Below are 25461 nucleotides of genomic sequence, written 5' to 3'. Positions count from 1 at the left end.
AGTTCAAATATGATGAAAGTGTCATAATATCCTTTGAGGATATTTTCCCTGTCCAGTGAAACTACTTCAGATTGTATTCGGTCAGCAAACCTAGGCGATTATGGAAACGGTTTAATCATATTGGGACTTGTTTGGTGAAAACCCGCAGCGCCGGAAAGGCTGGAAAAGCTTTGCTCTTTAATAATTCTCAACAATTTATCGATATCCTCTGCAGCAGCACGACAGGCCGGGTCTTTTTTTGTTGTTCTCACTTGTTATTTTTCAAATAAAGCAAATATTTGTGCCGCAAATTAAGTGTTTATGATACATCATTTCGGAGTTTAGTAAATGCCCCTAAAAATATGCAAAAATAAAATAATAAATAATAAAATACTCAGTATGCCCATACATGCTTGACTGTACAATGACATGCAAACATTGCACTGAACTGACATCAAGCAGCTGTAATGTGCACATCTTATTCATCGCATTGCCAAAGGGAGAGGCAACAGCGAGAGGCGCAGGGTGCAGGTCTTTACTTCAACCAAAGAAACAGCTCATCAGTCCACGTGGCAACTTTTGATTTATTCCAGAAACTCTTCGTGGACTCCTCATCCAAAAGCTTTGCTGTGCAACAAATCCCCAGCGCTGAAACAGAGCCACAGCGCGCGCCTCCGCGCACAAGTTGGTTTCGTTTTCCACAAAGTAGCCACACCTAAAATAAATGCTCTAAACAGAAACTAAACTCCACAACTGTTGCAGCTCGTCTTGAACACATCAAGGTAAGTTCGTCCTACTTACAGGAAACAGTTTAACTGTAACAGCTAGAACAAATACTATCACGGAAGATACCTGTTAATAAATTGTGATTGCGCTTTTTGCCTGTTTCAGATGGGTGCAATATTCCACTTACTTGAGCAGCACAGACTGCAGTCTTACTACATGAAATTTCGTGATCTGGGTGTAGTAGATGAAAGAGATTTCCTGGATGTAACAGAAGAAGACTTGAACAACCTTGGTACGCTTACTGAGTGTAAATGAGTGTGAAAGCAGTTACGAGTCAAAAGTTGCATTTTCTGTTTATGATGTCGCCAAATATGAAAATATGTTGTGTCAAATATAGTCATGTAAAGGCCTGTGTGTGTGTTATTGCATCATTTATGGGAAAGCCTTAAAAGGCAACCAACAAAGACGTTATTTTTCAGTATTAAGCCAAAAGAAACTTCCTTGGTTTGACTTATGCAACCACCTTTGGATCTTGACTCTGATGCTAAAACATGCATGGTGAAATGTAGTGAGATAATATAAAAGGTAACAAATAGGTAGACTGAGTGTCTAGACAAAAATACAGTCATTTGTTTGTGTTATTTCTGTAATGCTCCTCCAAAGGTAGCTATATACATTACTCCAAAAGCCACTTATATGTTCCTCATATGTTTGCAATATTTGTTTATTTTGTAATTATAGAAATTTAAATAATTAGCTCAACATTATAAGGGATATTTCAAGTAATGGTCCAAATAGAAAACAAGTTAAGGAGAGTTCAATTTCCACATATGGACATTATGAATAAAGTTTAATAGAAGAGCAGTTTTGCATATTAAATGACGACAAGTGTACATATTTCCAAACAGGATTAAGCCAGGTGGAAAGGAATCGTTTTTCTGCCATGAGAAAATCCATTGGCAGACTCCGAGCTCCGGCACACCCAGCTGCAATGTCTGTGAAAAAGTCAATGGAGTCCTTCAGTCTGCAGTACACATACCCCAAATGTCCTGGACCAAAATGTATCAAAGGTAAGAAATTCACATAATTTATAGCATTTAAATTTAAACCTTTTTTTTTCATGAAGCTCTATACAGAGAAAACATGTTGGTACCTTGGACAGGCAGACTCTTACGGCTGAACCACAAAAATGTGGATGAACCACGCACAAGAGTGTGTGCAGATCATTTTCAGGCATTTAAAAAAAATACTACTAATAATAATTAGAAGCAGGGAATTGCCTTAAATAGCAATACCAAAATGTTTAAATATCTTTATTTTAAATCATTGAGTCAAAGGGCTGTGTGTTTTAATAGGTTATTGTACAAGTATTAACAATAATTATGGTGCTTACTGCAGGGACTCCAGCTGACTTCAGGCTTAATGAATTCTCTAGACATGCCCCCCAAAAAATCAGAGGATGAATCCTACTGACTTTGGTGATCTAGCGCCACCATGAGGTTCACATTTGTGGTTTTAAGTGAAATATCTCAACAACTATTGGATGGATTGCCATAAAATTTGGTGTACACATTCATGTTCCCCTCAGGATGAATTGTAATAATTTTGGTGATCCCTTACTTTTTTCATGTTTTGCCATCATCATCAATTTTTTTATTTGTCCAATACTTTGGTTTATAACCAAATACTTGTAAAACTAATGGCATTCCCATCACCCTTAGCTGTACTTTCAGTTATCTGATTATCAAATGTTAGCATGTTAACATGCTAAACCATGATGGTAAGCATTATATCTGCTAAACATCAGTATGTAAACATTGTCATTGTGAGAATGTTAGCATTTAGCTCAAAACACCACTGTGCCTAAATACAGCCTCACAGTTTGCTTCTCAGTCCTTCTCTTCAGCCACATTCCCATTTCCTCAAATGCAAAAAGTCTCTGGTGGACAGGACAAGAATGGCAATCATTCTCGTCCTGTCCACCAGAGACTTTTTCCCCAGTTTTCTCACTCCCACATTTAGCCACTCCCTCCTGCCCTGCAATAACCCCTTTCCCTCTTTTCCCCATCACCTGACTGCCCCACCCATCTACACACCTGTTTCCACTCTCCCTCATCAGCCCTGCAGTTACTTGGCCCACTCTTCACCTGCAACTCATTCCATCATCAGCCAATCATATACACTGGTTTACTTCCTTTATTCTTTGTCAGTTTGTCTCTGTTGCTAATTTGGCTCTGTCTTGTCTGCCTATGCCTTAGGACGTCTGCCTACCTGTCTCTGCCAGTAAGCTCTTAATAAACCATTCAAGTCAATGGTCTGCCTCCTCTGTCTGTGTTTGGGTCCTTTCTCTGTTCCCTGCTTGCCAATGGCGTGACACACAGAGCCGCTATCATGAGTCTTGTTGTTTTCGCTGTAATCGAGGGTTTAGGGCCATCCTCTGTCAAGTGTATCATATCCATAGACTGTATTAAAAAACTGACGTTGTGTCCGTGACGTCACCCATAGGTTTCTGAACATCCGTTGTGAAGCTCAAGGTGGGCGGCACCCGGCAGCGAGTTTGCAAATCCTACTATGGCGAAGGCCTGACCTGCCCTACTCTGCCTCTGATTGGCTTACGATGATATTCTTACCCTAACAAATCTCACTCCTCATGCCTAAACCTAACTAACCCAACCAACGAAGGCAACAAGTACTAGCCAATCAGAGGAAGAGTAGGGTGGCTCATGCCTTCGCCATAGTAGGATTCGCAAAATGGCCTCTCGGCATCTCCGGCCGTCGCCATCTTGGCAGTGCTTGACTCCGGCTAATCTGAAAATGGGCAAAGAGGTGGCGGCAGTCACCTGAGAGGGCACTCACCTGTCACTCAAAATGGCCATGTCCTTTTTAATTATGCATAACTTTAAGCCTTAATATAATTTTAAATGGGTGAGTTATAAAAAGAAACTATAATACAGTTGTCATGAAGGGAGAAGTTAGCTATAGAGACCGAAACTGTTTATTTGTACCAGGCTGTCAACGTGTTTATTTCTGCTGTAAAGTTGGGCATTTTAACACGGGGCTCTATGGGGATTGACTTGCTTTTGGAGCCAGCCTCAAGTGGCCATTTGAGGAACTGCAGTTTGTGGCACTTCTGTGTTGGCTTGGGGTTTTATTTGTTTTTTAGTTTTAAGCCCCAGAGGTTGCTGCTTGATCATGCCAGGTTCTTGACCAAGGGCATTTTGAATTTGCAGATATGGATCCTGCACAAAACACAGTTGAAGATCTGATGTTGAGGATCTGTCACAGTGAAAGTGTTGATCCATCCAAAGGTGTCTGTCTCTACACAGTGGATGGAATGCCTTTGACAGATGATCCCTTCTTCAACACATGTAAGTTCATTCAATGCTGAGTAAAAATAAATAACTAAAGGTCATTGTTCAGTGTGATTATGCATCACAGTAAAGGACTTCTGAAGGGTTATTAGGCCTTCATGCAAAAATATATAGGCCTATTTGAGTTTTCAGTGTTTTGGTACATTTTGTGCATAAAATTAACTGTTGTTTTAAACTGCATATCAGTGAAGAATTAAGAAAAAATACAATATTTAAATATTTTTGTTTAATTGTTAATGAGTATGATTTGATCAAAGTAGACAGAGTGACCCACCCTACCCCACAGATCAGCCTGAGATGGATTGGCTAAAAGCAACACGTAGACTGCAGCTATTTACCAGGATTGTCTCATTTTTCTACAAACAAAAACTTCCATCAGAATAATTTGGACGAGGGGCTTGAAAAAAAACAAGCAAAACAGAAATCCACCCTGTGACCCCCCCACACACACACACACACCCAATAGTGTAACAAAGTATTTAAAATGCTTATTTTGACTCTTTTTTTCCCATACAGGGTCTTTAAAAGACAGACATATTGAAAATGGAGATGTAATCTACGCCATATTTACACCGAAGGAGAACCTGAAAACAGCTCATCAAATGTCGAAGCGAGAGGTTACTGAAACCAACGGAAGTGATACAGTTCGATGCCACATCATGCTCCAGGTGAGTTTATGTACACATCATGCACAGTGCTGTAGGACATTGTTTCTCATCAACTTTGCCTTGGCCTCCCTCATCACATAGACTCTATATTGAGACGATGTCACACTCTCAAAATGAGCTTTTCAAGGCTTTAAACTTAACCCTCATGGTTTAAAAAAGTATACTACATACAGTTATAATTAACCTTGTTTGCAGTTGGATGTGTCCTGTGAATAGTTTTATACATTTCTTTTTATGATGGCAGTCTATGGGGGAAATGGTTTTTGGGGATTTGTTTGCTGCAGTTCTGTGGTTGGTCCCTGGGACAAACCGGCAGCAAGGCCGACTTGCCGCACTGTAGCAGCTCTTGAAACCCGTCTGTGGTTTAGTTTAGTTTTTTCCCATCACACAGGACATGGTGTGTAGGACATTGTGAAATGTGTGTCACTCGTGTGTCATAACTGTCCTCTGCTGGACTTTCTCTCTAATTCTGTTTTCTCTCACTGTCATTGTTTTGAAACCTGTGAGAGAGAATGGACTAGTTTACCATGGGCTCAGATTTAAAACTTCATTTTCTCCCCTTTTAAAAAAAAATATATATTTGATACAGGGAGACTTCGAGGTGACAGTGGATTTGGCAAGTGACACAATAGCTAATTTGAAGAACAAGCTCGCAAATGAAAGTGGAATCCCAGGACACGTTCTTCACTACAAGTCGGAATTATTGCATGGATAGTTTGGCTTTTGACCCTAATTGTTGATACTGATTCTGTGTTTATTAATCATATTTTCAGAGGTGAACATGGCAGTGGCAACACATTGGAAAGTTGTGGAATCTCAGACGGGTCAACAGTGTATTTCTCGCTGTCCATGTTTTCTGAGGAGGTTCCAGGCTCCAAACAATTTTTCATCCATGATGTCGAGCCCTCAGTGCAACAAACCCCCAAAGGAATCAGTGTCTTCTTGTCTTCACTTTATATCATTGTAAGAAGTGTTTCATGGTATATCGTTAGAAGTATGATGTATCTATTTTTCTTTACATAATTACATTCTACATAAGCTGATATCTCAGGAACGCCAGGAAGGAATTTCTTCAAATTTTGCACAAACGGGCAGGATGAACTGATTAGATTAGAATTTGGTGGTCAAAGGTCACTGTGACCTCACAAAACCCGTTTTTGGCCATAACTCAAGAATCGATGTGGTAATTATGACGACATTTCGCAGACATATATAATGGGATACAACGAGAAGTGATTACATTTTTTACCCCAAAGGTCAACTTCCATATCACTTTCTGTAAAAAAACTTTTTTGGCCATTATTCAACACCATAACTCAGGAACAGAAGGGGAGGTTGTGACAGTATTTCACAGCTGGTCAGACACTGAATAGGTGACACTTCTGACTCAAAGGTCAAAGGTCACTGTGACCTCTAAATAGTTTTTAGCCATAATTTAAGAATGAATTCACACACACATGTTGACTGCGACGACACAACGAGGAAACAATAACTAGCACAGTACGGGCTTTCCTCCATCACGTCCACTCTGCCTTTGACTTCTGCCTCATTCTGAATTTCGAGCGTCATCAGTATCACATGACTGCAAATGACGAATTGGAGCGCGCCTAGCCAACCGTGATCCTGTGAGTGAGTTTCACCTACAGCTCATAGAGACGCTTTGCATCTAAAAATGCCAGGAGAACACAAAAGCACCACATTTTGTGTAGCTATACTCTAAGAATCCATCTTTGCACATGTGTACCTGTTTATCCAATACATCTATGACAATCCTTCATTAATCAGTTCAACAAAGTATATTCCCTGAAATCATACTATGTATCATCAATATAGTGATAACTTACATTTAGCCAAAAAAATACACTTTATTGGCACATTGGCTTAAAAAGCCTTGGCGGAGGCATAAAACCGCAGGGCGGTAATTCTAGTTTAATAAATGGCGTTTAGGTATTTCTAGGTACAGGACTGGATTCATTTACCGTGATCGTTACGAATGTATGTACAGTTTTACATCAAATGTTTCAAAAAGAAACAACATAAAGATAACTGGAAGAAACTTTACTGCAAAAACCAATAGTTTTTAAGCTTCCAATACATGAAAGGTAAGTTTAACAGAAGATTTGTGTGCTTCCTCTGCTTTGTGTATGCTTTTGTTATTTTTTTTGGCAGCATAATCCACAAGCTTTAAAAAAATTTTGCAAGAAAGGAACTACAAACTGTCTATATTTAACTTGTTTAGAAGCCCTTTTCCCTCTGTACTATAAAATAATCATGTACACAATGTAGTTTGTAATTGTTTTTAAACTGATATTTTCTACTCTAGAAAAACAAGGCTCCAGGAGTTGCATACAAGAGTTTGATTGGCTACATACGAAAACTGACTGGATGTAACCCTCTGGCCCAAAGTTTGTATCAGTTACTCTGGAGGAATGAGATGATATCTGTGAATCAGAAGGTAAACTATACAAGTGTAATATTACTTTTATTACCTTTTGCATTGACCTCCTTTGAACTGAGTGTTTTGAGGTAATATTTAATTATTATAGTTACATTTTACACTGCATTGTTTTTAAACTAAAGCATCATTCATTTTGTTTCAGCATTTGCCTTGAGAACATGTTATTTTCCTCTTCAGGTAACAATAGTGGTTTTTCTTTTCCTGTAGATCGCAATGGTTGAAGGCTTGTACATGCTCTTTAGAGAGCTTTTGCCACAGCTTGGAAAAAAACAAGGAGAAAAGATCATCGAGGACAATGAAGTCTTTGAGTATTCAACATACTGCTGGGCATATCTCATGTCAGAGGCAAAGGTATTTCCACATTAGAAGCATTAGACTAATATATTAGCAGAATCAAAGTTCATACAGGTTCAGCCTGATTTAGCCTGTCAGTAAAAATTGTCAGGGAGGCATATTGTTGGAGTCAACATGCACTATTGTTTAATCCTTGTGGTTGACTCTTTTTACCATGACTGTTAAAATCAGTCACTTACCTACCTGCCCCAACCTCATATGAACTTTATTAACAATGCATTTTTAAAGTACAAACTCAGTGTACCTTGAACTGTAGAAAGATTCACAGAGCAGGTTTATGTTGCCTGATCAGGCCACCCCCTTAGATCTGGACTCTCCTTAACAAGTGGCTTCCTACAATGATCCATCCTAAAAAATAAGGTTAGGCTATGTATGTGTATGTATGTGAGGGTAAATCTGTAATCATGTGAGTTCTTCTGACATGAAAAACATCAAAACAAGCTGAAAGATGAACAGCCACCACTATATATCCCCAGCCGGCATGCACTTGCTCTTTAGTTCTGCTTTGGGAAACACCTATAGAAGTTAAAGTGTGTTCGTAGAAACACTCTTAGCTTCTAAGATTGATCGCTATCAGAAAACAGGGCCCTGTTTTGTTGCATTGTCTTTGAAATGCATCAATCTGGCGTTAGGTGTTGTCATTATGTAGAAATTGTATGCTGCAAGTCGTTTACATTACCCACCTGTCCAAGTGTGTTTGCTCTCTTTTATGGAATTGCACTGGTCACAGTTACAATCAAAAGAGAGCCCTCAGTGTTCAGTTACAATTTTTCACAGCCATGAAACTCATCATTTTAAAAAGCACCTTTACCTTATTAAACAATTTCCTTGTTGTTGCAAATGTTCTGTCCACTGTGTGTTAAGTAAATATTCATGAGCATACAAAATAAATGTGATGACCTTTAACAGCAAATAAATGCGTTGACAGAGGGGCGATATACTTGTTGATAGACAGTTGAGTGTTATTGCCTTATGCTCTTCTTGTATTATTTTGACAGAAAGAGATGCCAGAACATGAGAACTACGCACCATTTACTCTGATGTCTGAAGATGGCAGCCGTTTCTGTGATCCAGTCACTATACCTGGAGTACCAGGTGTCCTTGAAAAAGCATTTGTACTTCAGAAAATCAAAGGTAAAAGGGGTCAACATCTTCTACCACAATCCCAACAAATTGTTCCAGATGTGTATGCCACAGTGTTTATAAGTTAGCAATAAAATTACTCACTGATTGCTGAGTGAAAATGTCTTTGGACGGGGTTGGACTTGTTTGTCACATCTCATTCCAAGTTGAAATATTTCTTCTCACCTGTTATTGGGGTGGTTATGTGTAATTATGGGCTTTCCTTTAAGATGGCGAGAAGATTCCAAACTGCACTGAAGAGGTTTTGCGAGAGACGTCACTCAACAGAGCCACTGACATTGAGAAAATTTTGCTCAGCGTTCATCCGTCAGTCAAAACATATCATCTTTGGATTTCTCATGACAGTGTGACTGGTCAGAAGTATGTATTGTCAAACTTCATGTTCATGAAAGGTGATACAATTAGCAACAATAAGATAAAACACAAGTTTGTGTACAAATATAGCTGTCCTACAGATTCCCACATGAGTGCACAGACTGTACTTTGTGCTTGGATGAAGTAACATGTTGAAATATTGGTAATAACTGTCACTTTATTTGTCCAAACTGATCAATATTTAATTTTTGTAACTGCTTCTTAGTGTGGGCAGTGTAGTAAGCCTATACAAGGTATTTAGATATAACAGTACACTATTTTACAAACTTACTTGAACAGTTTTCCACCTCACCTTGTGTGCTTGTGATCCGTTGAAACAGTTCTCACAGTATTCACAGTAACCCAATTAGTAACCCATGCAATTAAATTACAGCTTTCACATAAATACTGAGAGGAGTGTTGGAGACATGGCAGAAGATATGAAAACTTTCCCTCAACTCAGTGTGACTCCACCACTGCTTTTGAAGGCTCTTGGTTTTGATGACCAACGTCTTGTTTTCCTGAGTGAAGGTACTGCACAAATCTGAATTCCTAATTTCCTAAATCTGATGATTTCATAAATATGTGTTACAAGGGCAGCAGTGCACCTGTACACTCAGTGCAGGGGAATATTGTAGGATATACAATACAATAGGTATAGGTAGATTTTGTGTGTATGTTTTTTAAAATCCGCATCCAGGAGGCTGTTAGAGGCAGCTGCACCATGGCCGCCTCTATACAGCTGAGCTAAAAGAAGAGAGGCTCCATGCTTCCCCACAAACATGGCCCTTGTTCTGGAGGTTCTGCTGTGGTGAGAGGCTGCTGCCCTTATGTGTTTGCAGCAAAAATCCGTGCCCCATACCTGGACGTCTATTATGTCATAGAAAGGACCCACACTACATAAATTGACACTAAGACTACTCTCTCTTAAGGTAGCTTGGTGAATCAGTAAGATGTGGACATCGAGTGATTAAATGGGGCTGGAACGGGAAATAAATATTTGCATTCACCCACTGTGTCAGTTCAAACAAACAATGTTGAGGCACATGAGGTGGTTACTATCTGTTATTGTTGGTCGAAGACGTCATAAAACCATAATGAGATGGCATAGTGCCTAATGAATCTAAAGTCATTTTCTATCTGTAAATGCTAATTCCAACATTAATCACATGGTAACAATAATTCGATTAGACGTTATACACAGTGATAGTACACATTTGAATAATACCTTTCAAGAGCAGAATGTCACAAAGTGTTTCACAAAAACAAAAACACACTTTCAAAATTACACAAAGGCAAGTCTAAACCGGTGGGTCTTGAGCTGCTTTTTAAAGGTCCAAACGGAGAGAGTTCCAAAGTTTTAGGAGCCACAGTTTTAAACCTAGATCGAGGATCAACCAACAGACCCAGATCAGAGGACTTTAGAGAACTGCTGGTAATTGAGGGCTGCAGTAGAGGTGCCTAATGTAGGCAGGTGCCTGAATTCAGTTCAAGGTCCCTTGAAAATCAAAACTGGTGTCACATGAGACCTTTTTGGAGGACCCGGTCGAAAGCTCTGCAGCAGCATTTTGGACCACTTAAAGGGGATGTTTTGCTGAGGCAGGTGAAGTCAAGACAGGATGAGATAAAAGCTTGAATTATGATTTCCATCTCCACCGGTGACAAAACAACAATTGACATGTGGGTCAGATACAGAATTGCCCATTTCTCCCATTCTAAGGTTGCTTTTGTGCTCCCTGGTGTGTAATGTTACACATCTTGCTGTTTTTTTAACAAGTACTTTTTGTTTTTGGCAGACAACCTTGGTGTCTACTTGACTAAAGATAAGTTACACCCTGCAAAGATCCAGGTGTATGATTGTGTGGCTGGCAAAACCAAAACTGTGAATGTGGACGTATTAGCAGCTTTGTGAGTACTTTAATTTACTTTAAATTTAAAGTTGATTCTGGCATTTATACAGTTATGCTGTTAAGCTATAATATTATAGTTGTGGATTTGAACAAAGTGGCTGTATTTCTTGTCTTTCTTGTATCAAACTGGCAACAAAGCTACAAAGTAAATATGTTAATTGGTCTTAAAAGTCTGACGTTTATGTTAAAATGTAAGGACATTGAGATATAACAGCAATGTGCAGTATGAACCATTTATTAAGATTAACAGTCACCAGAATGCCCCAACTAATGTTCTCTCATATGTTTACATACAGTACATAGTATCTTAACACTTTCAGTGTACTTTTTTAAAGAAATCCTTAACTTTTCATGCAGAACTGGTGACCATAGGGATGCCTATTCATTTGTCACAACCAGGACTCCAAAAGAGGCTATAATGGTAATGTTGATCCTCTGTTTCAATGTAGTGACTTTACAAGATCATGATCCACTCTCGTTTTTAAATGGCATACTGATTTGGATAAGGTTTTTAGCAGGAGATGAGTTAGAGCCTGCAACAGTCAGTTAAAAGTTAAAAAGTCAGCAGCCCTGCAGCTCTGAGCCGTGGTTGGAGACCTCTAGATCTAAGCTAACAAGGCTTAAGAGACGCTAGAAGAGATGCTGGAAGAGACACCGTCCAACATGCATCGGAGAATTTCTCATCTGACCTTGTAGAGTTGAGGTAGTACAGGCAGTAGATAAGGCGAGATCTCTGCTGTCTGCCGAATGCTAAGTTTTTATTTCATCTAGCTGAATGCAGAGAGACAGTAGGAGCAAACTTTCAAGATATAAAATGCAGATATATTTTTTAAGTCAGACATGTCCTTCCAACAGGGGGGAAGTAGGGGGAGTATTTAGGTTGAAAATCAGTGAAGTTCCCTTTTACTCAGATTTGGGAACATAGCTTCCCTAGAATGTGGTTTATTATGTAGTGTAACAAAGTTTTCCACACTTCAAGATCCCTATAAAGTGTATGCTTGAAGTTGAGCTTAATTTTTGAATGATGAAGTAAATAAAATAAACAACCAAATCATTTCTTGGCTTTAATTTCATCAGGTGCTGATAGATACAAGCTCATCCATGACAGAGAATTGCTATGGCAGTGTGGAAATGCAGAAAATCCATGCTGTTAAAGAGCTTTTTGACAACTTTGCAACACGGACCATGGCTTATGATTTTCATCATGTCATTGGCCTTGTGAAGTTTGACTCTACAGTGAAAACTCTCCATACATTCACAGAAACACTTGAAAAGTTCAAGGTAAACACAATACATTACACCTCTTCAAACCCCTGACCAACTTTTAGTGTACCAGATCCTTGTTAAGTGATGGCTGATGTGTTCTTTCTTCCTGTGTTGCATATAGCAGGGCTCCTCAGCCATGATACAATAGGCTAATAAACCTAAATACACAGTAGTTATTATTTACATGTTTTCTAGGAACACGTGCACACCCTTAAGGCAACAGGAGCAACTAAGCTGTATGATGCCCTACAGCATGGGATGCTTGAGTTGGAAAAAGTCAAGAAGTTTCCAGACTGTAAACTTCGCATTCTTTGTCTCACAGATGGGAACGATTATGGGTAATTTTCCTTTTCTATGCTAGTTTCCTTTTTCCTGTGATACCATTGCTAATATGAGGTAGTTAGGTGTCTATAATGTATCAGTCACTGTAAATATTCTGTCCCCATAAGCTCTTCGAATTTAGTTTTAAACAATCGTAGGACATTTCTGCATTGTAAGGTCATTTTAGCCGGTCCAAACGACTTCAAGGGACTATTTGAAGGTTAAGATTTGGTTTTAAGGTTAAGGTCAGAATTAGGTTCAGGTTCAGTTTAGGTTAAGAGGGTCAGACTACATCCCAAAATGTAGTCCAACCCGTGGTGGACGGCCACAGGTAAAAATCTATATAAAACTCCTCTAATGATGAGGGCTGGGTATCGTTTAAAAAAAATTACGAAACCAGTACTAATACCAGTACCCTTAAAGTGATACCAATAGAGTACTTCATTTGATACTCATCCTGTGAATGGAAGCATTCAGTTGCGTAAAATGCCACCATTCCTCCCAAATGATTTTTACACGAATACATTAAAAAAGTGTGGTTTAATTTGTGCGCACGAGTTAAGTGAAGAGAGCCATCACAACAGACCAGTCTTGTCTATCAGAGTGTTGAGTAATGGGAAACGTTAATTCTGAAGGACTGACTTAACAGTTTGAGTCAAGCATAGAGGTTGTATTAGGCTATGTGTAGCTCTGCATGCGTCTGTTTTACAAACCAACTGCAAAAAAACTAAAAGCCAGCTAGTCCACTACCGCAGCTACAGCTAGCTAACCAATCACACACATCGCATTAAATCGAAGAATGCTTGCGGTGATTGGCTGCAAGCAAAACCATACAAATAGTCATTTTTTCTAGATCTGGGTACAAAAAGGATCGAATGCAGGTATCGTTTGACTGGAGACATTTTGGTACTACTTGGTACTGGGTTATTTCGGTCGATACCTTGAAGGTATCGAGTACCGATACCCAGCCCCCAACCCTTTACCAATGGTAAAACATCTTATCAAAAGAAAATCTTTAAAGGTACTAGTAAGGCCTTAGGGAATAAAACAATAATCCCAGCCTCAGTATATTTTCATGTGGTCTCCCCTCCAGGTTGTGATCAGGGTCATCTCTGCTTAGCTTTTATCACCAGTGTTGTTAATTTACTTGTGAGCTGCAAAGGGGGGATTGAAGGGCAGGCCAGGAAAATGTCCGCCATGGAGCCATAAAGGTTAGGTCTAGGGAATGCATTATGTCAGTGATGAAGCTGTGGTCATTTAGTTTTTCATCAATTATCATTATACTATGTTGCTCTTAATATGAAGAATAAACATGTTAAACACAAATGATATTTCTTGAACACATTCTTTGTGCATAGATCCTCAACCGACCCAGCTGTTGTTGCTGCCAACCTGATTAAATCTAACATAATTGTGGATTCAATTCTTCTTGGAAAAGTGGAGAACAATATTCTGTGTGGAATCAGCAATGCAACAGGTACAGTATGAAAACTTGTATCTTGAGTTATCTAATGAATTTTTCATTTGAACACTTATTCTCCTGTATAAGAGTGCTCATCAGCCAATCTGATCAGAGTATTATTTGGAGACTCTACAAGTCCTTTTTTAAGTCCTTGCACATTATTCAGAATGCCAGATGCCTGGTCCGGAAGACTTACTTTACAAATTTCCCCTAACTTTGTACTTAACAATAAACTGTTGGCTCGGTTTAGCAATCTATGTTCAAGGATTTCAACACTAATCCTTTTTCTCTACCATATGAGCCTCAACAGGCTCTGTAGTAATTTGTTTATAACGTTATAAAAGTCATCATGTGTTTGTGTTGTACATGGTTTTGAAATTGCTGCTTTTATGTCAATTGGCAACAAAAAGTTTAAACCTGCAGGGGAGGCAGGAAGACGGATGGTAGGACACTCTTGGCATGGTACATTAGCCAACTGAGCCACCAGGATGCCCCTGTATAGTACTAGAAGGTCACATTGGAAGATATGAATATGGTGAATACTGTAAGATATGCTATGAATACCTTAAATGTACACAGTTTCACAGTTAGACTACATTTCAATGCATGAATGAGAAACTGCCTGCCATGCTGGTACTTATACATTGTGTACCTTCTGTCAGAAAATACTATTGTTGTTGGACGATGAGCAATTACTTATTTTATTTTTTATTTTATCAATTAATGTCAAGGGTTGATGTAACATTTGCCTTTGACTAGCGGAGGCAATGGCTTGCAGTGACATGACCAAGTGCTTTAAAGGTGTTTAAATAATACTTTAGTGGTAATTAACTATGTTTTGAATCTATATTGCTTTCAGGGGGTTGCTGTTTCAAGCCAAAGACCAGCAAAGACGGTCTGAAGCTTTTTGAGATCGAGACTGTTCTCTCTTTGGAGATGAGGAAACCCAAGAACAAAGCTGACCCATCGTCCATCACTAAAGTTAGCCCCCCAATTATTGTCTACAGTGCTGAGAGAATTAGACACCATTACAGTCTTCTTCTTTTCCTTTCGGCTGTTCCCTTTCAGGGGTCGCCACAGCGAATCATGTGCCTCCATCTAACCCTGTCCTCTGCGTCCTCTTCACTCGCACCAGTTAGCTTCCTGTCCTCTCTCACTACATCCATAAATCTCCTCTCTGGTCTTCCTCTAGACCTCCTGCCTGGCAGCTCCAACCTCAGCATCCTTCTACCAATATATTCACAGTCTCTCCTCTGAACATGTCCAAACCACCTCGATCTGGCCTCTCTGACTTTATCTCCGAAACGTCTAACATGAGCTGTCCCTCTGATGTCCTCGTTCCTGATCCTGTCCGTCCTCGTCACTCCCAAAGAGAACCTCAGCATCTTAAGCTCTGCTGCCTCCAGCTCTGCCTCTTGTCTTTTCTTCAGTGCCACTGTCTCTAAGCTGTACAACATCGCTGGTCTCACCACCGTCTCCAACACCTTTCCTTTCATTCTTGCTGATACTCTTTCATCACACAACACACCTGACACTTTTCTCCACCCGCTCCAACCTGCTCGCACTCGCCTCTTCACCTCTTTTCCACAGTCTCCATTGCTCTGAACCGTTGACCCTAAGTACTTAAAGTCCTGCACCTTCTTCACCTCTGCTCCCTGTAACCTCACCGTCCCACCTGGGTCCCTCTCATTGACACACATGTATTCTGTAATTAGACACCATCACAGTAATGAGTTTAAAACAGGCATCAACTGCACATTGTAATGATGTGCGTGTTAATTCCCACTTTGTATTTTTCAGAGATTTTTAGAGATCTCTGCTATTCGTGGGTACGATGAATTTCCAGAGACAGTCTTGCCAAGCCAGATAAACAGTAAAGTGACAGTGACAGCGAGGTAAGTGACAGTATAATCTCATTCTATGGCCATGTGGAACATGCTGAGGATTACTGTGTTGTATAATTGTGCTTGCTTATGGTTTTTCAGGTGCAAAAGTCTGACGATTGACGTGGGAGTTCACTACATAAATTGATAAGATAAGGTTGAGCTCTGAGGCTGGCTGTGATCGCGTTATACGTTTTTTAAGGTAAGAAATTAAGGTGTCCAGTAGCTCAAACAATCTGGCATAAATATAGATTAAGACAATGCACGATTGAAGCCTCTAAAGCATTATAGCAGTATAATTGGAGCCAGGTTCATTTATAAGGACTTAAGCCAAACCTTTGAGAAACAAGTCTTCCTTGCTTATTATACATTACTACCCAATGAATACAACAAAGTAATTATTTTGTAATTATGAGGTACATATTTAAAATAATCACTGGGTACAATAAGGTAGTTATAGAAGAACAAAGCCAGAAATATGGGAAATGACGGTCATTCATTCTGTATTTGGACAGAAGCATACAAATAATTATGTAATACTTTTGAAATTGACTATAATTATCTGAATCCTAAGCTTGCATACCCAGTAGGCTATTATTACAATTACAGCCAATAACATTAATGTACAGAAAATAATGCTAACAGTATACTTTATTATTATCGATTAATCTGCTGATCTTTTTTTTTTTTTTAAATATGTTAATCCCAATTTCTCAGAGCCCAAAGTGATGTCTTCAAAAGTCGTTTTGGGGCTAAAACCCAAAGAGATTCTGTTTACTATGATAAAAAACTGACAAGTTGTAAATCCTCACGTTGGAGAGGCTGCAGCCAGAGAATTGTGGCATTTTGCTCAATAAATGATTAAAAGTTGTCTGTGATACATTTTCTGTCAGTCGACAAATAGATAAATCAACAATTGTTTTTAAGCAATTGCAGAAACTTGTTTGGGTCCTTCCAAAATGATTTATTTGTAGTTAGCAGACTGTAATCTAAAATATTACAAGACTTGTATTAATATTGAGGCGTTAATCTTTCAAACTAGTGCTCTGAAACAGAAGATCCGGGACGCCAAAGTTGGGCAGTTGATGGAGAAGGACAAACGTATCCTGGAGGAGCTGAGGAGTCTGCATTGTAACCCACATCCCTACTTTGGTATCTTTCCATCAGAATCTGACTTCAGTAAGTGGCGGTTCTGTCATGAAAGTGTTTCCACATTGTTTTCAAGTGTCAATCAAGGTTGTGTGTGAAGAACATGTATGGTGTGCTGCCATGATGGATAATCTGTACACATTTTCAGCTTTCAGCCATTGTCAGGAATGAGTTTATTTGTGGTGCTGCATGTTTGAGTTTTGGGACTTAGCATCAAATCATTTACACTTTTGTCAAGTTTAAGGTACATGTCAACAGTCAATTAATTTAAAGCAATATTGAATAAAGGGCAAACCTAAGTGTCAACTTTTAAATGTGATTTCCAAACTTTTCAGGGTTCTGGAAGATTCTCATGGAAGGACCTCCTGACACACCTTACGAGAAAGGATCATTTGAGTTGTTCTGCCAGTTTGGTCCTGACTACCCAGTGAAGCCTCCACTCGTTCGCTTTGTCACACGTGTATCCTGCCAAATAAATAAACAGCTTCACATATTTAATCATTCGCAATACAAACCAAGGCACTTGTTTAATCTTTAAAGAACATTTAAGAACTTAACTGTGTGAGATGGATCAGTATTTTCTTATTCCCAAAAAGGGTTTGTACCTAAGAAAATGTGTGCTCAGAACTATTCGTACTTTGAGTTTTCTGAGTCTTCTCATTCATGTATCATAAGCAAATTTAAGATAGATAGATGGATGGATTGATTCTATGCTAGTGTTTCCAAAAGCATTGCTTCAAAGAAATATAAAACAACCTGAATTTAAATAATTGTAAACAACATATGTACTTTAATTGAAGTTTCAGTCGTTTCGGCTCCCATCCGGAAGTCATTCTCAATTGTGAAAAAATGGGACGGGAACTCAGAAATTTAAGCTACTCTGTGTTACATAAGCCCCGCCCTCAGGAAGGAGTCTACCTGAGTATATGTTGATTAGCTAGTTTCACCTGAAACTGACCTAATTGTTTCCATGATGGCCCAGTAATCAGTAATCAGGCCTATTGTTTTCTGGCTGCACCTCCCTCATCACTGTTAAGTACCTGATTAGCATGTGATTGGCGTGACCAAGGTGCTAATACACTGTAATAGACTTTGGGCAGATTGAATCTGTTCAAAGAGGGGTTTTCTTTTTTCTTTGTCTCCTCTTTCAAACCAGCTCTTCTCTCCACTTAGAATCTCCACCTCGCTGTCTTCAAATGTGCGGTTTGTAGCTTTTAGATGCAAACGCACGGCGCTCTGTAATCCCGAGTTAGCGTGTCGTCTGTGCTGATAAAGTCTTTTGTGAAGTGGCTGTTTGGTCTCACCTATGTACCGTTCTTTGCAGTTTTCCTCACTGCACTGAATGGAGTTAACTACATTGCTCTGTTTTTGTGTGGGCATCTTGTCCTTAGGATGAATGAGTTTCTGTCTTAAAGTGTTGCCTGGTTTAAAGAAAACAGGAGCATCGTGCTGTCTAAAGATCCTTTGTAGTTTTTCAGAAATGGTGGTCTGAGATTCAATCTGCCCAAAGTCTATCAGAGTGTATTAACACCTTGGTCACGCACGATCATATGCTAATCAGGTACTTAACAGTGATGAGGGAAGTGCAGCCAGAAAACAATAGGCCTGATTACTGATTACTGGGCCATCATGGAAACAATTAGGTCAGTTTCAGGTGAAACTAGCTAATCAACATATACTCAGGTAGACTCCTTCCTGAGGGCGGGGCTTATGTAACACAGAGTAGCTTAAAGTTCTGAGTTCCCGTCCCATTTTTTCACAATTGAGAATGACTTCCGGATGGGAGCCGAAACGTCTTGATCCTGAAAACAGTGTCCAGATGACTACGACTGAAACCTTTTCTATGATAGAACACTCCTGGACGAATGAGGGTCTACACCGTCTTTAACTGCAGTGTCATTTTCTTAACATGAACAAAGGTGTACCACTGCAATATTAACAGTGTGGGGCGCATCTGCCACAACATATTCGACCGGAACTACAACGCCCAGATCACCATGAGAGATATCCTCAATGCTGTATATGGACTTCTCATCATCCCTGAGCCTGAAGATCCACTGGACAGGTTAAATTCAATCCCATAATACACCCAAGTTTTCATTTATAGGCTTTATCACAGGACTGAGTGGGCATTTATTGTCCATGTTTGATTTAAACAGTGTAAGGGGCTGCTGTACCTGCTGATTCACAATCTCAACCCCCATCTCACATTATGTTTATTATGTGCTTTTTTGCTGACCCACGTGAACTAAGAAATACACAAATAAGCCTAACACTTCTCTAAAAAACATTTTCAACAAACAAATAATTCACAAATTTCATGTAGGTAAGCAAGACAATCAGGGGTGGAGGGCTTTCTCTCTCGATAATATTCATGCAGTTTGTGATCTTAACAACCTAATTAGGCACAATGTGTGATTTTAATAAGTCATGCTTGTACAGAGAAGAGAGAGAGAGAGAGAGAGAGAGGCCTCTGGAGGTAAACTTACTAAAAAGGCTGAGATGCCAGGACGATGTGTGACAATATAGATGTGGGTGCATTACAAATATTTTGCCTGCTCTTTCCCTGTAATTTATAGTCTCTGGATAGCACGCACAGACACTCTCTGTATTATATATACTGATATATGAGAGAAAACATGCACAGATAGTTCTATATATGATCCCAGATAAAGTTGGATAACTGAAAAAAACACTACTGATATGTCCCTTTAGATCCCAGAATATTAAACCCCATATGTCCCTTTAGGAATATTATACAGGGCTTAAGTGAACTAGTACTTGCTGTTTTAATAATTCAGTACTTGTTGATTGTGTATCTCACCTGCATACTGCTTTTATTTTTTATGCAGTTCTGCTGAATAATACATTTCCTGCTGCCTTCATGGGAGAAATTTAATAGGTTTAGGTTAGTTGTTACTATGCAGATGAAGTTGTTAAATAAGTCACTTCAAAATAAAATACCAGTTTGATGGTGTGGGAAACACATTGGCTTATATTTATGTATCAGTACCTGACATGGCTCATTGTTAACCAGCCTCACTTTCAGTCTTTGCTGGCGTTGTTCTTTCCGCGAGCACATATCACATCATCATGAAACTAGGGGCCACAAACTTTAAACTTAACTTTTGGTGTGTTGGCATAGCCAAGCACTAATGTGGAGCAAAATAAAAGTCGTGCCTTTTTGCAGATGACTTGCATGTACAGTATAACATGCTGTCATACTGTATAAAGGAAACAAATGCTTCATTTACCACAGCCCAAATCAATGTTGTTTTTGTATTTTGAGTTAAAAATGTGTTTTTTTTTTCCTGTGGAAGCATTCTGGCAGAGGAATTCCTGACCAGCCGTGAGAAGTACGAACAGGAGGCTAAGAAACATACAGAGGAAACTGCAGCGCAATCACGGGATGATATGGAGAAGGTAAATGAACAATAGTGTGTTGGACAGAAAACACTTGACAATAAAGCAATGCAATACATTAGCATTGTAATAATCTGAAAATGAGTACATGAACACCTGTCAATAAGTGCTACCTTTTGTGAAGAATAAAGACTGTCTGACAGAGGTTGATTCCGAGGCTTAGTTTATGATGCCATTATTTTGCCCACTCCCTTTAAATACACAAGTTGCTTTCCAATAAGAGAATCGGGGCTCAGATCAGCAGCTCACGTACAGTATATGCTTCACAAAGGGCTGCATTGTGTCGCCAAACGATCCTGATACTCCATCAACCCTCTGAATTCTACTTATAAAATTTACAATACGCATATTTACAAAGAAGAGGTTACAAGCCACATTAGAGGGCTCCACCTAGGTTCAAACACTAGTGTTGCAATAAAACTTATTACATAACATATTACCATAATTTTTTTTTATGATGTATCACATTTTCCGTACACTTGTACATCAATATGACATGTTGATATTTAATGTCTTTACTTCTGATTTGAAAGAAATTGGTGGATCCTGGGAAACAGATTGTTCCCCCACATCTAATCTGTCCACTCACCAACAAGATGTTTGTTGATCCAGTGCAAACAAAATACGGAAGAGTGTATGAACGGAAGGCCATTGAAAAACACCTCAAGTCGTAAGTCTATTTACTTTTGCATTCATTATTGTTGGGTCTTCATTTTATTTGAATCTGCTGAAACATTTATACTGTACGCAACACACATTATGAGCACAAATATGAATACCTTTCCATTGTTTACCTACAATAACCAGACAGACAGGAAACACAAAGGACCAATGAATATGTAACACAACTGTCTACGTAGGGAAGAATAAACTGTATCTGTCAAAAGCTTTTTGCTGCAGATGTCATCAGGGTTATCTCAGCTTGGACCTGAGACTCAACATTTATAACAGAGAGCCTGCACGACAAACTGGAGGTGTGGAGTTTGATGAAATGAAAGAAATCATTGAGTTGCATTATTAGTGAATGATCTGACCCATAGTGGAGACTTAAACTCCAGAAGATCTCGGCCTCTGCTGCTTCAATTTTGACCAATTCGTCTTTTAATCGGTCTCTTGTGATGCCCCCAACTTTATGGAAGTGCAATACCGAATCACCGGAGAACCCCTTTAATGTGACTTTTTAGACACTGAAGAAAACAGATCTCCAAAGTGATCTCAATTAATTACAAATATAAAATATGTATATGTTTGTATAAGTATTCCCCCCCTCCAAGTCAGCATTCAGTGGAGCTGCTCAAACGCTGTTGGGTTGCATGGGGATCATGAGTGAACAGTCTTTTTTTAGTCCAGTTCAAAGTCTCTCTTGGATTGACACCAGTGATGATTTCAACACGTCCTCATACCAAAACGACAGAATAGGTTGATTGACAAGGACTCCCGAAACGACATATATGACCGTTAGAAAGTACCAGCGACAGTTTGTTTGTGCCATCCATACACCCCACCTCCTTACTACGGCCACTAGAGGTCACAGCCTATATAACCGTAAAACATAAAATATGGGTCACAATAAGTTGCAGTTGATGACTACACGGCCGTTTGTTTGTTGTTGCTTTTGGAGAGGACGGGCTGCATGATGTAGGAGTGTTCTATTAAAGGGAGTGAATACTTATGCAAACAATAGTAATTGTAATTATTTTCGTTCACTTTGGAGAGATCTGTTTTCACTTCCAATAAAACATGAACACTTGTGAACTGTGTGAATACTTAGGTACATTCAAGGGCGTAACATTGGTTTGAAGAGTCTGGGGGTCCTCCCCCATTTAAATTTAAAAAAAAGATTTTGAATACCATTTTCTGACTAATCATTCTGCCTGAAAAGTGGCAAAAATATAAATATTTTTGTATTGCAAAGCAGGGTGGAGTTTGCCATCAAATTAATGTAAAATAAGCACATCTGTGACCCGGTGGTAATAGACTAATCAAGTGGACCTAACATTAGAATATCGGATGCTAGAGAGCTACCACGGCTTTGCTGGACTGGGGGGACAGCTAGTGGATGTTACACCCAAGGGTACGGTAGCCTACATACTGGATGAGCATTACATGCAGGATAGTCACAATTGTGCTGATTAGTAAGCCTGGAACCTCCACCATCTTATAAAGAAGGCCAGAAAGGTTGAAATCTGTCATGCTTCCTTGTATTTTCTAGTAACTGATCACTGTTTTACAGAGACAAACATGATCCAAAGGGTGGCCCAACAGAATTTCTCACCAAAGCTGATCTTCAACCAGCCAATGAAATGAAGAAAATGGTAATGGATTACCGTTCGAGACAAATTCAGCAAGAAAAGTAGCAAAAAGTTGGAGCTACAACTGTGGCATTCAGTTTGACATACTGCAAAGTCAGCTATTGCTCGAATGCAAGTTCATGTTGTTCAATTATCACGTTTTAAATCACAGTTACATGTTTGAGAAATGTACATGTAATCCTTTTAAATACTTGACTATTAATTACTACATGCTTCAAGTTATACACAAGAATAGTATAGTTATGACCAACTTATATGACTTTGTCTTGTCACGTTCTTTTGTTTCATTGGAAGGATTGATCCTTTAACCTGAACAGCAATCAGACTGAGGGTGAGGTTTCACGTGGGATATGGATACTCTTACAGCTAGGAGCTACAGTGGCCAACGAGGACAAACACACTGCAACTTAAGAAAACACCTTCATGAATTTGACAACACATGCGCGGCATTTAGAAAACCCGCTGCAAATACACACAACACAACCAAATACACAAATGCGCTGCAAATACACAAAACGACAACGGGAGTGTTTCCAGACGACACTAAAAACACAATGTCACGAACACAAAATCTCCTCACAAATCATTACAGAGATTAACCTTTACTATCCTAACACCAGAAATATCCCGAGGTACAGGCTACAGAAGGCCAAGCATTGTAATGATAAAGAGATAACCTAAGGCCGTCTCCATCACTGATGAAGCTGGTAATATCTCTGAATAACAGTAGTTTTCTAAAAAAATAAAATAAAATACTAACCCTAACCTTCATTTTCAGTTTCAAAAATGCTTTACAAACTTGTTGAATCTGCGCGCTCCCGCGAGGTTAGTGCACGCTGCAGCTCAGACACAGTACAAAACAAAAAAAAAGAAAAACAATGAACGGATGATACGGACCCGACTTCGTGAATCACAAACCTTTTTAGTGTCGTCTGGAAACACTTCCGTCGTCGTTTTGTGTTTGCAGCGTGTTTCTGTATTTGGTTGTGTTGTGTGTCTAAATGCTGCGCATGTAAAGTCAAATTAATGATGTTTTTTTTAATTTGCATGTTTTGTCTATTTACATGTTTCCGTAAGTCGCAGTGCGTTTGCCCTTGTCGGCCACCGTAACGAGCCCTGCGAGGAAATCAAATTTCTTTTCATGTGATGTCTCAAGCACAAATTCTATTTCTGCTCTCACTACTTTCTGTTTATCGCTGCTTTTGAGTTTTAATTAACTTGTTTTGCTTTCGGCCTGCTGAATTTGGCACAGTTGATATTGTTGATAAAACCCTGCGTTCAAAAACATTGAGCTTCACTGTTGCTCATGCATAAGCAGCAACATTTGCATATTACTTTTACTGTTTATGGGATAAAAATGCTTATAGTAAAATAAAAGATGAGAAAAGAACTGCTTAATTGTGTTCAATTTCCTTTTTTTATTTTAAAAAGGCAAAGTCTGCAGGCTTGGCAGAGTAGAGCTGTATTGTCACTGCACTGCAGTTCAACACACTATGGTAACCTGGTCATGACATCACAAATTATCAACATCTAAACTAAAAATGTGGCTTTTTGGTAAGCTGACTTTTAGGGAGCAGAACGCAAAAACGTCCTCTCTGTGTACACATCTTCAGATGTTTTATTGTGTTAAAGTCATTTCATGAGGGAGGAAATGTCGGGTACAATGAAAAATGTCACATACAAGTTAAAACAAAAATCTTTGAAAATCACCATCACAGAGCAGAACCAGCAACACATAGACTCAAACACATTCATCACTCAGGTGGTTGTGATCTGCATGATTGAGTCAATATACAATGAAGCTGGACCAATCAGAGCAGAGCTGGACAACCCTGTCTGATACTCCCACATGGGGGACAGAGCATGCCTAGAAAGGGCAAACACAACTAGAAACATCAAGATCAATATTATACAGGCACACATCAAATCCAACACGTCAGAAGTTGAGTCAAATATAAATCTCAAATCCAGAAATAACTATTATCATAAAATCTATGTAGAAAAATACATAGCAAAACAGAGATGTAGCTTATTACTCGCCCAACATTTTTTTATCAATACAAGCAAGTTCAGCCTAGCAACTGGCCAGAATTTGTATTGTATTTCCTTTTTGACCCAGCACTTGGATGTACCTCCCCGACACCCCTCTCAGCCTCTTAGTGTCCAGATGTTTCACAGCTTACAAACTGACTACCGCCGTGTGTGATTTTGGTTGTGAATAAAAGTGAGTAAATCAAAAGGTTGTATGATAATATTAAAGTGGTCATGATGCTCATTTTCAGGTTCAAAATTGTATTTTGGGATTGTACCAGAATAGGTTTACATGGTTTAATTTTCAAAAAACACCATATTCTTTCTCATACTGGTCATTGCTGCAGCACCTCTTTTCACTCTGTGTCTTGAACGCGCTGTTTTAGCTAACAAGTGAGGCATCGCACTGCTATTCAATCTTTGTTGGGAACTGCACATGCGCAGTACCGAGGTAAGGACTACTAGCCAATCAGAAACACAGTAGGGCGGGTCCTGACGAGCAAGGTAGTGTGATCCAAAACAAAGCCGCTTCAGCCGGTTACTATGGTTTCGGTTCAGCCGTACACATTTGAGCCCGAGTCTGGTACCGAAGCACAGGCAGAAAAACCCAAACCAGCTTCACAACCGAGACTGGAGCAAGACGTTTCAGAG

At 39.2% G+C, this 25461-nt stretch overlaps 2 protein-coding genes across 3 annotated transcripts in view; one reads left to right on the top strand and one right to left on the bottom strand.

Annotated features, from left to right (window-relative positions):
• The window catches only part of LOC122870151 (butyrophilin subfamily 3 member A2-like), a 145917-nt gene that overhangs the window by 113265 nt on the left and 7191 nt on the right, over positions 1-25461 (bottom strand). The gene's annotated exons all lie outside the window — the stretch shown is intronic.
• On the top strand, positions 602-24169 carry LOC122870090. The gene is made up of 25 exons (XM_044183836.1): positions 602-761; positions 871-997; positions 1614-1775; positions 3936-4073; positions 4593-4744; positions 5334-5437; positions 5518-5707; positions 7068-7199; positions 7410-7553; positions 8555-8690; positions 8909-9059; positions 9448-9584; positions 10850-10961; positions 11321-11384; positions 12041-12244; positions 12425-12567; positions 13909-14027; positions 14872-14993; positions 15813-15907; positions 16938-17074; positions 17380-17504; positions 18964-19109; positions 20365-20467; positions 21001-21137; positions 22701-24169. The coding sequence occupies exons 2-25, from the start codon at positions 871-873 to the stop codon at positions 22822-22824; spliced, it is 3204 nt and encodes a 1067-aa protein (XP_044039771.1). The 5' UTR covers positions 602-761; the 3' UTR covers positions 22825-24169.

Source organism: Siniperca chuatsi, linkage group LG22 (genome assembly GCF_020085105.1).
Source record: "Siniperca chuatsi isolate FFG_IHB_CAS linkage group LG22, ASM2008510v1, whole genome shotgun sequence".
In the NCBI taxonomy this organism is placed as follows: Eukaryota; Metazoa; Chordata; class Actinopteri; order Centrarchiformes; family Sinipercidae; genus Siniperca; species Siniperca chuatsi.
The sequence above is the reverse complement of the archived record's forward strand: the minus strand, read 5'-3'. Positions and strand labels throughout refer to the sequence as shown.